At 37.6% G+C, this 16,926-nt stretch overlaps 1 protein-coding gene across 1 annotated transcript in view; it reads right to left on the bottom strand.

The window, feature by feature from the left end:
* The window catches only part of STARD13 (StAR related lipid transfer domain containing 13), a 288,376-nt gene that overhangs the window by 240,639 nt on the left and 30,811 nt on the right, over positions 1-16,926 (bottom strand). The window contains exon 2 of the mRNA XM_053934317.1: positions 2,890-3,794. Within this exon, the coding sequence (XP_053790292.1) occupies positions 2,890-3,636 (747 nt within the window). The 5' untranslated portion in view covers positions 3,637-3,794. The remainder of the gene's footprint in view (positions 1-2,889; positions 3,795-16,926) is intronic.

Raw genomic sequence — 16,926 nt, forward strand, 5'->3', positions numbered from 1 at the left:
GGATGCAACAGCGCATTAAATGTACTGCAGATTACAGACTCCCGACAAAGCAAAACAGATTGCCAAATTTAGATTTTATGAGAAAACACAGGAAATATATGTGGAACTGCTGGTGGAAAGTCAGAGACTATGCTGAATTCATAAATTGAACAGAAGTAGCATTTATCTTGTACCACTCAGAAGAGGCAGAAGCTGTATGCCTTTGGAAAAAGAAAAAAGAGCATTTTTTTAAAGGGCATCACTATATTAATTGTTTTCAGCAGTTTCTTCCACTTGACATGGAGTTGGCAGCATACACAAGTTGAATTTTTTCTATCTTCCCTCTACTTGTTTACTGCTCAGTGCACTTGAAGATTTGTCTCTATTTATTAATTAGAATGAAACAAGAAGTTCAAGAGTTGTCACCTAAATGTGTGTAACAACTATTTAAGAGGAGATTGGGACACTGACTCTGCTTGTGGTGACTGCCTGCAAGGGCCAGCACTTCCATCGTGGAAAAGGTGACAGCCTTTCCTCCTTTCTAGAACTCAGATAGGAGGTTTGCAGTCAGTAACAGGTGCATCTGGCTAGGAATGCCCCTGCAGGATAGATTTTAAACACAATTTCACTGTGAACTCCAGTAGCAAGGATTTAGCCAGGATCTTGTGCAGGGTGCTCTGTATGATTTTCTGTATCTGTAAGGCCGAAGTAATCTGTTTATTACATGATTTTTAAGTTTAAGTATTAGCAGTAATGGTTGCCCTTGTCAGCATTTTTACCCCATTCTGTCTTTATTTATTTAATTTCTTTCCACTATAAAGACATTTTTCCCTAATACCATTTCTAAACAATAGAAATAAGCAACCTGACAGTGACATACATTTGCTTCAACCAGAGTCGGGGGGGAGATTTCAGTCTGCATAGTAATGCATGACTGCTGCTAAAATTTGAGAGACAAGATAATATTTATTTTTAATTTTTTTTTAAATTCTTGGAGGGTTTCCTAGAATGATGCATACTTATTGACATACTTATTGATGATGCATACTTATAGAAAAAAATCAAAACCAGGACTGCAACATTGCATCCAGTTTTTGAAATGTTTTGACACATTTACTGAGATTTACTAGGTAATTTCACATGCTTCTCTGGCAATTTATAATCCATTATTTTGCACTGTAAACTCAAGCTGCATCCTTGAGTTTATTTTATGTCATAGACATAAAGTGAACTAAATGACAACATTTCTTGCCATCTTTTATCCATGGGAATGACCTTCAGTAAAGAAAATCCAAAGGACGTCGTGCATCCATTTTGAGATATATTATTTTCATTAATGTGAATGTTTCTGAGTAAATGAGGAAGTAAGACTTAGCTTAGGTTAGAAGAACAAAGCAATTACTTAATAAACCATGTGTCATGAGAATCAGGGTCAGTATTGCATCAGAAGTTGCACTGTTTGGGAACCATCTATAGGCCTTGGTCTTCTCATACTATCTGCTGAGAAAAATATTTAAAAATCTGGCTTATTTCTTTATGTGCTGATGGGTTACTGCAGTGAAGTTGGGATATGTATGATATATACAGCACAAAACTCACACTCAGTTAAGGGCATAATTAGTCATACCAAACTGGAGATCGATTAGGACCAAAGGAGAGAAGCAATTAAGTTTTTTACACCATAGTTTTGATGTAAATATGGACATTATAGTCCAAATTCTACTTCCCTTCATTTAATCAGAAATCAATGAAGCAACTCTGTGTCATAAGCACTAGAAGTAAAAGGAGAACTGCATGCAAAATAAAATAAAACACACTGAGTAAAAGACTACAGGACTACTGCCTGGTTTTCAAGGCATAGAGCAGATTTATATGAAAAATAGCTTTTAAAAGCTGGAGGAAGGAGAAGAGAGGATGGAAAGGTATGCCTGACCTACAGGTTAAGATCAATTTGTGCTGCAAGGTCAGGAACACTGGAATGCTAAGGGTTTGGTTTTGCCCACTATTTGGAGTCACTTCTAATTTTTTTATTAGAACTGAACTTCTCCAATGATAAATGTGTTAACTGTCGTCATTTGGTTTGTCACCAGCTGTGAGCAGGGGGAAACCGTGCTTATTGTCCAGACTAGTGACAATTCAGCTGGGAGGCTTCTGTTTCTCCAGTTCCAATAAACAAAGGTAATTTACTCAAAGTTGTTTTTTTTTTTTTTTTTTTCTGGAAAGGTTATATATAGTTGGATGATTTTTATTACCCAAGGTTTTTAATTTTGTCCTGAAAACTTCTGTTTTCATTTTGGCCACTGGTCTATTGAACATCATGATATATAACAGCACAGATTAAAAAAAAAACAGAAAAACCCAACCCACCAACCAACCAAAAAATTGTTATATACCACTCTTTAGCTTGTCCCCTATATTGTTTTAATGAAATAATAGTACAGAAAACAGTTATTAAGTGGAAACAGTGCTGTGGGTTAGGTGGCTCAGTGCTACAGTGCCACCACACTAAAAGCCCATTTTTCAGCATGAAGCAATATATCTGCTCTAAGACTAAACATGAGCTCTATCTCTTTGGAACAGTCCTCAGCCTGTGTGCTGTACATGGCATGATATATGATTTCATAGGAATAGAGGAAATGGAGCCAATGATCCCATTTCAATAAAAAAGAAACTAGAAAACCAAAGATTGAAGTTCAGGCTAATAGAAGTGTGGTCAATATGAAGTAAGATTTGTCTAGTGAAAAAAAAAAAACTAGTATACTTTTACTGTAGATTTAGGTTCTTAATTTTGTAATTCACAATAATTATCACCCTATAACAATTTACACAACCCTTTTCCCTCCTGTAACCAACCATAAATGACACCACTTATTTAAAACACACTTGAAACTAAAGAATAGCTTGTATTACCTGCAGCTCCATGTGTTTTTCTTCTTTGTCATGGTCCTTCAATGCCTTTTCAGAATGATTATTGCAGTTTTCTAAATGACAGATGTGCTGTTGTTCATGTTGAGCTTGCTTTCTTTGGGAAACATTCCTTCTCTGAAGACCTTTGAAAAATGCCTCATAAAGTGGCAGTTCTGTAAATGTGTCATGATCACCTCTGTTACCTTTCTCTTCCTCTTCAGAAGAAAAATCATCTGCTTCTCCTGCCTCACAAATATGGAGCCTAGTCTCAGCTTTATGTGATAAAAATTCAAAATCAGAAAATGTGATAGCACATGGTTTGTGTTCTATGACTCTAATCTCATAATTTGATTCTGGTTTCTTGTCTGAATTTTCTCCTGTGAGGACTGGCCATTCTGTGTTCCTGGGAAGGTTTAAAAGATCTTCCTTTGACATGTGCTTTGTAGAACAGGATAATTCTTCACAAAGGTGCTTTGTCTCAGGCTGGTTGGTGGCACTGGCATGCCCTGCAGCCATGCCAATTTGTAAGGATGTCTCATTGTGGTCCAATAAGGATGACACAGACAGCAAGCTCAGCTCAGGTTCCAGTAACAAATTCTGAAATTCATATGGACTTGTCTGATTTTCTGCCTTTCTTTGGTATTCTTCATATTTGGCTTCCTTTGGAGTTCCCTGGCACTTGGCAGATGTAAGATAAGGTGAGCCCTGTTCTTCTTTATAGGTGTTAGTTTCCATTCCAATGGGTTTCATCCATCAGAGATCAAAATTACTTCATTCTTGCTTTTCTTAAGAAACATAAATCTGCATATGTAGCCAGGAAAAATATTCTTAGTTTTCCAAAACCATAATCACACAGTCATTATTAATGCTTGGATTCTCATATAAAAACATCTGAATCCTTTCAGCTTCTGAAAAAAAAGTAAATAAATTAATGACAACATGCTTGCAATGGAGCACACCAGCAAAAGTAACACTGAAACTTGAAATGTTAATATCAAATTTACTTCAGATTTACTTGTGCCTCTTCAAAAATATTTCATGTATGCAGATTAAATGAACTTAAAATGAGAATTTTGACTTCTTTTGCTTAGAGACTGGGAAAGAAATGGCAAGTGCAGAAATGTTTTTTAATTAATGACTCTAAGTTGATTATTGACACAACAGTTCAGAATAATTTGAAGTGATGTTAGACATATGCTCTTTATCTAAACATGCCTCTGTTTACTGTATTTTCATTGTCTGTTAAATCACTGACAACTTTTACACTGCTATGATAAAGTTACTAAAATGCCATAGGGAAGACTAAGGGACAAAACACATGGAAATGTCATAGGGAAAACAGACAGAAAAGAAGACATCAGTGATTGTCTGGAATTCAGGGAATTGCCAGTGCACTGCAGCACCTGCCCATCTCCAATAGATTTAAAAAGGAATAGGAGTAGGCTAAAAATAACAGAGAGTTTCAGTACTACATCAGAGTTGGCTTTGTCTGCTTCCAAAGTCTTAATGTCTGTGCTCACACCCAGGCAGTGCACCTCCAATGCACTGGGAGAAGGGAGCAGCTGAAGAACTGATCTCGCATCACTGAGTAGCTTCTGTTCACCCATGCATGTCATTTACTTCTTGTGACAGATTGAATATTGGTAGTATTTATTTTAATGATTGTTTCAGTACTCCATCTGTGAGAGAGCAAAGCAGAACAGAAGCTTTTCAAAATAAAAAGAGAATCTTAAGCCTTTGATATATGCGGCAAACCTGTCAATGATGAGGAAGATGTGTCAGAAGGCAGCACTGTGACTGTCAAAGTGGGAAGCAAGCAAAGTAAGATGCTGGCATGTGATGTGCCTGTTACTGCATGTGCCATAAACTGAGCAATGCACACCAGCTAGGCATATTTTAGTGCTGGTTAGTGTATATTTTACTGTTACAAGCATGTCTTTGGTAATAGAAAGACTACTGTAACACATCCAGAAAATTTGGATTTATTGTATTACCTTTGTCATTTGAACTGCAGCTGTAATAGATGTGAACATGCAGGTACACACTGTTCATGTAGACCGCCTCTCATCTATTGATAGCTATTTAAACATCAGACATTATTGCAAACTGTCTAACCTCCTGCTGGAGTCAGTGGAGAGAGAAAAATGCTTCCAGAAGGTAAATGCTCTCACTTATCTTGTTTACCTATTTTAATGTGGGAGAAGTCTCCATCCTGGCTTGACTGCCTAATACAAAATTATTGAGGATGTCTAGACAAAAAGCTTGCACCAGTCATCCAGCCTTTAGAGGGACGAATAATGCCAAGAAGAATTTCAGCCCACAGCTATGATACACAATAATAATAGATTACATTATCTATGCATGAATGAGAGACCTACTCCTGAAGGCCTAATTTTCTGAGGTGCCTCAGGTTAGTCATCTACACAGAATTGACTTCACTTCCAGAAAGGGGAGAACTAATTGAGCACAATGAAAAAGAAAACATTTAGATGGAATGATTTGAATAACTAACTTTTTGCACAATATCTTGTACATTGTGGGCATAGTGGAAAAGCCTCTTGCCATTTCAGGTGATTATTATCTGTGCTTCACTATGAGCCATCACCTTTGCTTCTGAGTCCCTGACAGCCAGCACCCTGGAAGAAGCCATGCTCTCACCACACAAAGCCAGCTAAAAGCCAAAAAGTTCTGCCTACTCTAGCAGACTCCCAAAAGGCAGCAAAAGAGCTTTGGCCTGGCTGCCCACATCAGGTGAGAGGGTGGGTTGTGTTCACCAGCCATTGCTGTGGTGGCTGTCCCATTCTTCATCTGATGGTACTTCCAGAAGAAGTAGCAGTGCTCAGGTCTCCAGGTCTCCTCCAGAGATTGTCTTTCCCAGTCTTCACCCCTTCCTATTGTCACTCTTTCTTCCCTTCCTTGGCCCATTTCCTGGACTCTCTTTAGTTTTGGTAATGCTGCCAAGCAGGATCTGCAGTGATGACATCTGCAGAAATACACCTCTGTGTTCATAGTAACATCTTTGCTGTAATAAGCCAAACATTTAGCAAAAAATGCTACAGAAGCGGTTACAGAAATTCACAGGATCACAGGATGAGTTGGTTTGGAGAGGACCACAGGGGGTTATCAAACCTCCCTCCACAAGCAGGGCCATCCTGGAGCATGTGGCACAGGATTGTGTCCAGACACTTGTTGAATATCTCCAGTGAGGGAGAGATTTCACAATCTCCCTCTTGCCTCCCTGGCAATCTCTTCTAGTCAAAGAGATTAGAACAATAGAGAATAGTAAAGAAGTTATTGCATAATAATGAAGTTCTACCTCATATTTAGGTGGAACTTCCTGTGTATCAGTTTCTACCTTGTACATTAAATTCTGCAGTAGGTATGCCCAGGATAAGTGAATTATATATTTTTTATTTCTAATACTTTAGGATGATGCTTTAGACTCCCAAACATGAATTATCATCCAAAATATTGTATTTTTCATTATCTCTCTATATAACTCTATGTTACTAGCATTTAAAATCAATACCCAACTTCTTTTAAAACTTTGCTAAGTTATTTATTTCAAATGACTTTTGGTTTTTACAGGATATGATGTAAAGCTGTAATTTTTACAGTTTAATTGCAAAAATCATGAAATATTTTTTTCTGTTTACTGGATTTGCTATGTTATTGTACTCTATTTTTCCTGGGATGAGACTGGAACAAATCAACTATGCAAAAGCAGGCTGGTTTTGTGCAAGTATGGCAAGAAATCTCTGAGGAGGAAGTGGTAAGAAGAATGTCAGTTTACCCTTGTTCATCCTGTGCAACATTATCTTTTTACTCAATCTAGCAGTGACTATGAAAAACCTCACACTTTAATGTATAATATCAAATTCCATATTTATAAAGAGTTACACATAGACGTTTCTAGCTCCTAAAAATGGAGCAATCTTGGCAAAGCAGAGAATTTAGAAAACCTACCCATAGCAAAATTTGTAACTCGGAGTGCTCTGAACATTCAGAGCTAAATCTGTATATGTCACAAAAAGCCTCTAAGACAGACCTGCAAAAGAATGTAATTCTCACCACAATGATGAATGTATGCACATACAAGTTCTGAAAACTAGTAATCTTTCTCAAAAAGGACTTAAGGCTTTATAAATAGGGAGATTACTTTCGTATGCATATGTAATTCTAAATATATACTGTAGCATTTGCTCTACTGGTAGCAACTAGTGTAGATAATGTGGAATAATGAAAGTATATGCAGGTTTTTCAACTAAAAAGGGAATTCAGGGCTGCCAGAGGTAACTGTCCAACCAGAACTAACTCCAAGAAGCATTAGTAAGAGCAAAAACATTAAAAAGCAACACACGGGATTATTTTTTGCCAAATGTGAAATGCATATCTGAGTGTAGCAACTTCAGCTGCTCACACATGTGAATTTAAAACTTATGAATAGAATGTTATTTATTAATTAAAACTCCTTACAAATCAGCAGTAAATTAATACAGATTTTTGGTATAGCTAGTGGCATGCCATGGAAGGGAGGTTCTCATATGATCTGGCACACACAAGTGTGTATATGAAGCCTCACAGATCAACTTCTGTGTATCATGCTCTACTGGCTCGACTCCCCTTTGCCTGAAATCAAATTATTATGATTTATTTCATAGTGTTTCTCTAACAGGAAGTCACCTAAGCCAGCTTTTCAAACATGGCTTAAATGAGTGCATTTCAATACCCATTATGTATTTTGGCGTTACAGAGCATGTGAATATATGTAACTTTTTCAGTTTAAATTCAATTTAGATCTGAACTGACTTATTAAACCAGCAAATCAAATCCTAATCTTGGCTGGAACAGTACACCACTCATCTAAAATAAAAAGTTTCTGCCTTGCAGGTGCTAGTGCATTTTTTTCCCATTCACAATGACTTTGCTTCGTATTTTCTATTGACTTATACAATATTCCCCTGAAAAACTAAGAAAACAAGGCAAGAGAATGCAAGATACATAGACTAAGAGAAAATGAAGAGATCAGGAATTTTTGTTGATGATAATTTTACCTGTTTTGCAAGGTAACCCCATATTTTTCAATTCAGTTAATTTCCATAAGCGTAACAACAGGAGTTGCGTGAGTAACCAAAAGATCCTCCAAGCATTGGGGAAGAGCAGAGAAAGAAGTGAGCAGATCCTTAACAAAAGACATTTCAGCTTCCTTGTTGCACAAGAACTCTGTCAACAGAAATATGTGTGAGAATCCCTGGGGCGAAAAGAGCCTTCTGCAAGCATTGGCCGAATTATTCACAGAAAAAGACAGATAAAAAGGAGAGGGGAAGGAAAAAAATAAAAAGAGAGAGTAAGAGCATGCTTCATAGGATCACCAAGCACTTCTAAAAATACTGCATGACCTCATTCTTCACATTATGCCAGACCTTAACATCGTGCTTTGCTTTATCACCTGGAGCACCTGGAGTCAGGTTCCCACTGCTCGAGTTTGGATGCTGTCAGATTTTGAAAAGGTAGGCAGTAAAATGCCTTTTGATGTAGTATAAAGCAAGTGTAAAGCAGTACCAAAATTAGCTTCCATGTCACTTGTAAATTCTAATGATTTTTTGCCTATGTTTCATCAAGACCTGTATTCGCTGCCAAAGCTTTACAAGTCTTTCCTTTTATATATATTAATAGAATCATAGCTTGCAGACAGACTTCTGCATATGCTGCAAAATGTAGTTGTAGTGCAAGTTACTGGACACATGAGCCTCTGAGTGTGATTATAAATCAGTTATTTGTGAATCTAGCCTGGAAAGGAGAAGGATGTATTGTCACTGGAAATATGGGGTGAGAAGTCTTTGAGTTATAACTATAACTTTTGGAAGTGTTCTTCTATATTGCTTTTAAACAGAGCAAAAAGCAAAAATGAAATGCTGCAATACCCTTCTACTCGTGTAATGGATGTATTCATGTACTCCGGCTTGTAGCTGTAGATTATGTTTTTCACCTTGAGATATCCTTGAGGCACAGATACTTGGCACAGGTGCTGCCACATGTACTTCCATGCTGACTCATTTCAGCGAGTGAAGGAGGTGGCACTGAGATGCTGGTATCTCTTACACCTCATGCTCCTGATTGCCTTCACTGAAGTTAAGCAGTATTTTATTCAGCAACAAATTTGGCATAGTTATGAATGAGTCAGTCAGCAAATGAAGCGACATATTGAGGCAAGTATTTTTCAGGAATTATTTTATGTGACAGTTTGGTGAGGGTTGTCTCAATTAAGAAGTGTTCATTATCCCAGGGCAGTTGCACTACCAGGTCTGTCTACCACCAGCTTTGTCAGCACTGCCTCCACCTCCACTGTGTCAGAAGCTCATTCTCATTGCCAATGAAAGTAAAATATCTTCTCAAATGCAATAAACTAAAATGATAAAGAGACACTTTGTTAATTTAATAGTGCTTACATTTATGTTTGTCTTAGGTGCAACTGTTGGTGGCAGATGTGCTGTTTTGCAAGCACTCTCTTAACAAACACAGCAATGTCAGCAATTTATTTACAGCTGGACCTACTTGCAGTGTATAGAAAGAAAGACTGCTATGAGAGGAGCTGTTGACACACTTTGTGCTATTAGCTGAGCCTGAGGCTGAGTTTAACCCAGCACAGGCACTAACATCCTGCCAGTATGCTGACTCAATTGTATTTCTGCCTAAACCAGCATTTCCAAAGGCACTGTCATTGTCACCTTACACTACATGGTAATTGCAAATAAGGTGAGAAAATACCCCCTGCAATATGACTGTTGCCCTTTCTAAGAGCTTAGATCCATGGGCAGTGTTTATTTCTAGTTAGTTTACATAAAGTGGGCCTTGATTTTACAAATCTTTCTGCTCTGTGCAGCCTGTGAATAGCACGGTTACAATCCTGAGCAAAACCAAATGATGGGAATGTGAGAGCAGCAGTATCTTCAAAGAATAAGATCTATCTTTCCTTCTGCCAGTAGGCACCTTTTACCTAATTGCTCGAGAAATTAAACCTGTGTAAAGATATTGCCCTAGAATACTTTGGCTTTGTTTTTATATGGGCAGTGCAATCAATGTGGAACAGGAAGAGTAACCAGCCATACATGGACACTGTTCATAAACACAAGCTCCAAAATGAACCAACACCTGATAAAATAATATAGAATAATAGTTTTTAAAATAACACTGGATAGACCACATAGGGAAAAAAAAAAGTCTGTGTCCCTTAGGCTGATGAGCTTCACATTGGTAAGATACCAAGGTTTTTATCTAAGCTGCCAGTCCACACCAAAGTCAGGAAACATCCATTCTGCAAGCAAAGACACACAGGTATGAGCTGCTTCTCCTTCCTGTTCCTTCAGCTTTTAAAGTGAATTCCATCATTTATGTTTATGGGATGCTCAATGGACTGTTTGGAAATTATTCTTCATTTTGCACAAGTAAAAAGAAGCTGGAAGGACTATTTTTTTTTTTTCATATTGGAGGATGTCAATGATAACATTTAGTTACATAGGACAGTTCTATTCATATCTTTTTATTTTTAAGCTCCTGAATGAGAAATTACGTAAGACAACCACTTCTCACTCTACAAGTTAGGTAAATAACAAGCAGCTTGGTTTTAGGTTTTTTTTCTGTTTAGCTCTTCTCTATTCAAAATTGTTTATCAACAAAAAATTATCTTTCACAGCCTGCAAGCGTCTTCCAAAATTGTACATATCCCTCTAAGAAATCTCTGCTGAACCTATGACACTAACTACCAGCCAAAAGCAGTTATTTTGGCAATTCACAGGGTCAGAAAATGGTGTGGTCTGGTTTTGTATGGTTCATAATTCCTTAAAATGAAAGAAATTAAGTTCTTTAAGTTTATTTCCCTCCCTGAAAAAGAAAAACATATCACTGTCTTGGGTGCCTTCATGAGAAAGTCTCAGTTCATATTAATTTCACTTTTAACCATTATTATCCACGATCTGCATATAAGGAATTGGATGTTTGCATCTGCTATGACCACACAGCCAGCAGAAGAGTTGTAAGCTGGAATCAGAATTTCTCCATCACTAAAGCATTGTCTTAATCACTTTGCATCTTCCATCCATAAAAAATGTTTTATTTACTAATTGTCATGATTGAATTTACACAAAGAACATAAGAGACTGAGGCTTCATCAGGCATCATGACTGAAGATCAGCACTTGTTTTAATAGGATGAACTCTTCTTGCTAATATTGTTTATGGAAGAGAGTTGCATTTCATTAGAAATATGTGCCCTTTTTCCCCTGAACTGGGTTCTCTTAAACAGGGATAAAAAGATAATCTTAAGAAACCCCTATACCTCTCCTAGTTTCTGATTTTCCATAATCTATTAAATTCTCCCAAAAGTTCCAACAACCTTCAGTAACTCTTAAATGCAATGCTTCTGCTTCAAGCTTCCTTTACACCCACAAGTTCAATTTCAAGTTCTGGTCCTGATTTTCAAAGTAATCTCGATGCACTGACTCTTGCTTCAGCACCCTCTGTCCTTGCCACCGTGGCCATGGTCAACACAGGGGTGAACACCTGGTACAGGGGAAGAGATGCCCAGCACCTACCAGGAACTACTACATTCCAGGAGAATGTAGTAGCTTTCTCATTCCAGGAGAAACACATAAAAATATGTCTCTCTTGCTACGTTCTAAGTGAAGTACAGAGAGAAAAATAACTCACAGGACAGTGGTGTCTGGGATAAGAACCGCCTCAGTTGCTCTGAAACCAGCCAGTCTACAGCGTGGGAAGCAGCCAGACCTCCGCAGCTTCTGAACCCCGCCCAAGTACATTAATCCTGATTACAAGACCTGATTGTTTCTGATATCTGAGCCAGCTGGCTGAATACCTGAAGGAAAACCAGGTAAATTCAGCTGCCTAAACACAGGCTTCTAATGTCCTTTGAGATGTCCTAAACTAATCCACTTGGCCTTCAGCTGGCAGCTCAGAGAGGTGTGAATCTCCAACTCCTCTCACATACCTACTGTATGGATGTCGTAGGACAGCAGGGCATCTCAGGGGCACTGCTTGGCACCTGCAGGTAGGCACTTGTTTAGGCAGATGAATTGCACTTTTAGATTCTTCAGTAGGCTAGTCAAAGAATTTAACTTCAGGCACCTAATTTTGATGACTAACTTAGGTTTCTTAGTTAAGAGCCTTAATCTCTCCTTTCCCTATACAAAAAGCCTCCATTCTTAATGTATGCACCTCAATTCAGCTGGCATAAGTACTGTATTGCTTCAAAAAAAAAAAGAAAAAAAGTGTATGTTAGTCTCCTGATTAAGCAAAGAAGCTGCTGTAGGAAGCCAAATTGAGAAAAATTGCCAGCAGCTCCCTGTTGCTTAAGGACCTGTTTCTGTGCTCCAGTACGTTATTAGGGAAACTTTCAAGGCTAGATCAGAACATACTCAGAAAACAAACAAGAACAAGCACTTTAGTGCCAGGTTTGTGGCACTTCAGCTCCCCAGGTTTGTGCTTCTATCAGTCTTATAAAGTTTCTGCAGTGTTTTGGCAACATGCTACATTTCTCAGTTGAAATACACTGCCTAATGCAAGACTAGTAAACAGCTTGAATAGGCAGGGCTTTGATTTATGAACTGCATCAATATGGTAATGAGCACATTGGCTGGGCAATTAGTTTAAAATTGTATAGGCTCACACCAGCTCTTGTTATTATGAATACAGAGGCTTGTCAGAGTACCTCTGAGTTCAGTATTTCGGAATCCTCTGGTGTCTTTATGCCTATTAGACCAGAACTGAAGCAAATTAAAGTCTCCGCTACATCTTCTGAATCTAATACCACTAAACCATATGTATGAAAATATCACCAGCGAATAGATTAAATAGATGCATCCATTTAAAAATGCTACTTTGCATGCTTTTTTGTTTTCCCAGTCCAAGATGGGCTTTGATCTCCAGTGATGTCTTTATCACCCTCTCTAATCAGTGTCTGTAATGAATACTAAAGATATGGTGACCCTGCAATAAATGTCAATTATTACAAAGGCTGTGCTGCAGGGCAGCCCCTCCTCTCAAGACCTGCTGGGTCCATGAGATATAAATGGGCAGCAAGGGAGGACTGTGTCAGCTTCAATGAAGATCAGTTATTTCAGAGGGAGCAGAAGTTGTTTTAGAGGAACTTCCTGTGATCCCTATCTGTATGTGCAGAAAGGCCAAAATGAGTCTCGCTCAAACAGTTTTGGTCAAGCAACACTTTTTGATACAAGGACTCTTCCTTTAAAACTAATGTATTTTTGATGGATAACCCATGCATTTTTGTTTCATCAAAAAACAAAAACAAAATAAAACAAAAAGAATATTTATGTTGGGAGATATTTACTCCTTTTGATTAATTTTCAAAGATTTCAGAAGAATGAAGTGTTCAAGCATAAAGTGCTCAGATGAGTACTTCAATACTTTCAGCCTTTCTATCTCTTGCTCCCCTGTGTGATTTAAAAAATGTATTGTTAAGTATGCAGTTAATTTGACAGAATCTCATAGTTCTTTCAAATTCTTCTATCTGGGGGTTAAGCTTTGTTTTGTATTTTTTTCCTAGATAAACCAGACAAAGGCAAAATATCCAGCAATACTTAGTAACAACTGCTTTAGAGATGCTCAAAGTTTTATTTAGGTACAAAAGGAAGTGTTTCTTAAGCCAAGGTGCATATTTGAGGCCTGAATAGCTATTTTTAACAAATTCCCTGTTTGCCTTTCTGCTTTTAGGTTATTTCTTCTTGTTATTTGGGATCTTCCAATAATTAGTTACAGTCATCTGTTTTCCAGTCTCAGTTCTTTAATTCCAAATTTCTACTTAGTCTGATTTCTTGTTTTGCTTGCTAAATTAAACAGATTTATGGTATCAGATGTTCCTTTCCCATAGAGTGGCTCACTTTTTATCAAATAACAGCTCTCCTTTTTGGATAAACTCAAACATTTCAAGTGGTTTGACAAATGTAGTCTAAAAATATCTAAACTATCTCTAAGCTCACTAGCCTAGGTCTCAAAGATAATGAAGCAGTGGAGCTGAGACACACTGCTATAATGCACATTTTTTTAGGGGTATCCAAAGAGTAACATAGGTCTTAACGTGATACCTGCAATAACTGTATGCCAAGTTCAGAGGTCATTTTTGAAGCTATTCCCTGGAGCCTTCATAAGTTTGGTTTCTTATCCTATTTTGTGAGACTTCCTCAGATTTTCTCCAGCTATGACATCTTTCCTCTATGCAGACTGAAACTGCCTGGGGTGTTTGCACATGACTTTATGGAACAAAGAGGCAAATAAGCCCCCCATCATAAAAAATTATAGAATCTACTAGCAAATGCTCCCAGAAATTTTAAAGGGTCTGCTACACCTGAAGTGTAGCCCATAAATAAAGAAGAGATGGATTTTTTTTTTTCAAAAAGAAAGTGATTTGGAGTAGGAAAAATACCTGAAACACTTCATATACAGTCTAACAGCTATATAAAGCAAAAGTGTAGGCTAATTATTTCTTAACTTTTTCTAGTTTTCCTTTCCTATAAAAGCAATTTCTTTCCAACCTTTAAAAATAAAAACAAAAGATAAGTAGAAATCTTAATCAAATGGGATATCAATTGCCTGGCAGGATGAGGCTCACACAAACATGAAATTCATTTAATCTGATTTCCATGGCAATGTGGTATTGATGCAAATTCTGTTACTGAATCCCTTAAACAAGCAGAATGGTTATGTCCAGGTTCCACACAGCGTACAAGTATTAAATCAAATGATCACCACCCTCCACTGGCCAGGCAAGGGCCTCTGCAACTTTATTCAAATAAATGAATCTCTGACAGAGATGGTGTGCTTCACCTTAATTTTTACGAGTACAAAGTTTTGTGTTAACGTAAGAGAGATTTTCTTTCCTTCAGAATGCTGTAAGCCATTAATTCAGATATCAGAGAGTAGCAAAATTAATCATTTTCCCCTTTGTAACAAGAAAAAAGACTACTTGCTTTGACTGACTTTTACAAATGCCACAAATTCAGTTTCAATCTTCTTTCATTAAAATTTTGATGTGTTCATCTGTGCATATTGCATGTACTTTTACAGAGACCCTCTTACGATTGAGGATGCCTGTGCCATCTTAGTGGGAGTTGAAGATCAGTTTTTCATGAAGCTCAGACACTGTAAATCATACCAGTATATTTGTAATGCTAGATACAAAGTCTTATTTTAACATTGAGGAATAACCACCACATTGGTAATATTTAGTTTAAAAGTATAAAAAGAAGTAAATATTTAATGGTTTTATTACATCTTTGTTCCAAAAAAAATGTAGAACAAATGCTCTAATTTTAAGCACTCAGTGCCTTCCTACCCTAATGCTCCAGACAGCTTAAGGCTAAAGTTTTTGATGTTTTTATCAATAAATATACAAGGAGGCTTGATCTTCAAAAAGCTACAGGCCTTTCCTTTTGTAAAATGTGAGCCACTTCAAAAGTGTACTTCTCCAAAGGGAAAATGTGTCTGGCAGTAAACACTCTGATTTCAAAACTTCAAGCTCTCTCTGGCTTTATTTTAATACATGTCTTCATCCCCACTGTTTTTAAAAGAAGCTTAAAAATGGTAAAAGACTGTAACTAATGCAACTTTGTCTCCCCAAGCCAAAGTGATGACGGGTCAAAGCAGCTGTATGAAATATAGGCTTCCCTGAACACCTCATCCAGGCATAAATTGCAAACCACCCACACCCACAGCAGGCAGAATGGCCATAAGGGACCAGCAATGGCACTGCCTCTGGCCACCCACGCCAGGGCACTTACTGCTGACAGGTTTTTCTCTGTCACCTCTCTCCCTGTTAATACTGCAGTAAATGAAAAGTTTTTATGCTTTTTGCTGATGGGGGGACATGGAATGGGTCTTGTTCATCTTTCATCGCGAGAAGTTATGTGAACACATGGCAGTGCCTGCAGACACAAAGGCAATATGTATTATTAACCACAGGGCTGCATTGCTTTAGTCAAGCCACACTTTTCAAGATGATGCCCAAAAGCAGTGAAAAGCAGAGTTACTTTTAGTCTTTTTTGGGGAAAACCAGAGCCCTGTGTAGAAACAATGCAAGGATGCACAGTAAGGGCAAAATTAGCTGTGCCACTTCCCAAAAAATATGTCCTCAAGGCTTCAGCGAGCCCTGGAAGAACCATGCTCTGAGCTCAATAAATAGGCTGCATGATAACAAATAAATGCACAAATGAAGATTTCTAATAATTTAAAATTTCAGTTGGTCCAGCAGACAAAAATTAACTACCTTGATCAGTGTCAGATTGTGTATAAATGCAGAGAAAATTATAACACCACTCTAAAACTGCTTATATTCACAGCCTAACATACTTATTAACCTTTCCCTATTGCATTTTAGCATATTGACATTCTTAAAACATAACGTCTCATATGCTAATGGAATATTCGCACATATGCAAATACTCAGGCAAGGACTCTACTTATAAGACAACCTGGGATGTAGTCCCCATGTGTTAGCTATAATGCACTACTGCCATCCCTTTAAATCATTGGGAAGGCTGCCGTGATTTTATATTCCTAGGAGTCTCCATTGCAGTGAGAGGTTGACAAATATCAGACTGAGAGCTGCTTGACAGACCTTCATTTTTTCCCACTGAAAATCTATATTACCATATGGATTTTAATGACTTGTCCCTACCATTCTGTAGCCTGGGATTTCCTGCTGCACCCTGCACACGAGACAGGCAGCCAAGGACGTGGCAATACAGGAAAGGCAATGGTAAAACAAGGCATAGTAAACTTTGACTGCATGCTGTGATAAGTAATTAACATCGCTTCTGTGTGAGTTATTTACATCTAATTGTGTAATTTTGCAAAAGGTTCGGCTTCCCATTAATTTGGATGCAGTACCTAACTGGCAACATCATATTTTTAGTAAATTCTTGTCATAGATGACCTTCAGCTAAGTAAAGAAATGTTAACTTGCATAAACAATTCCAAAGATATTTGAAAGCACCCTAAATAAACACCATAC

The sequence above is a fragment of the Vidua chalybeata genome, chromosome 2 (genome assembly GCF_026979565.1).
Source record: "Vidua chalybeata isolate OUT-0048 chromosome 2, bVidCha1 merged haplotype, whole genome shotgun sequence".
Lineage (NCBI taxonomy): Eukaryota > Metazoa > Chordata > Aves > Passeriformes > Viduidae > Vidua > Vidua chalybeata.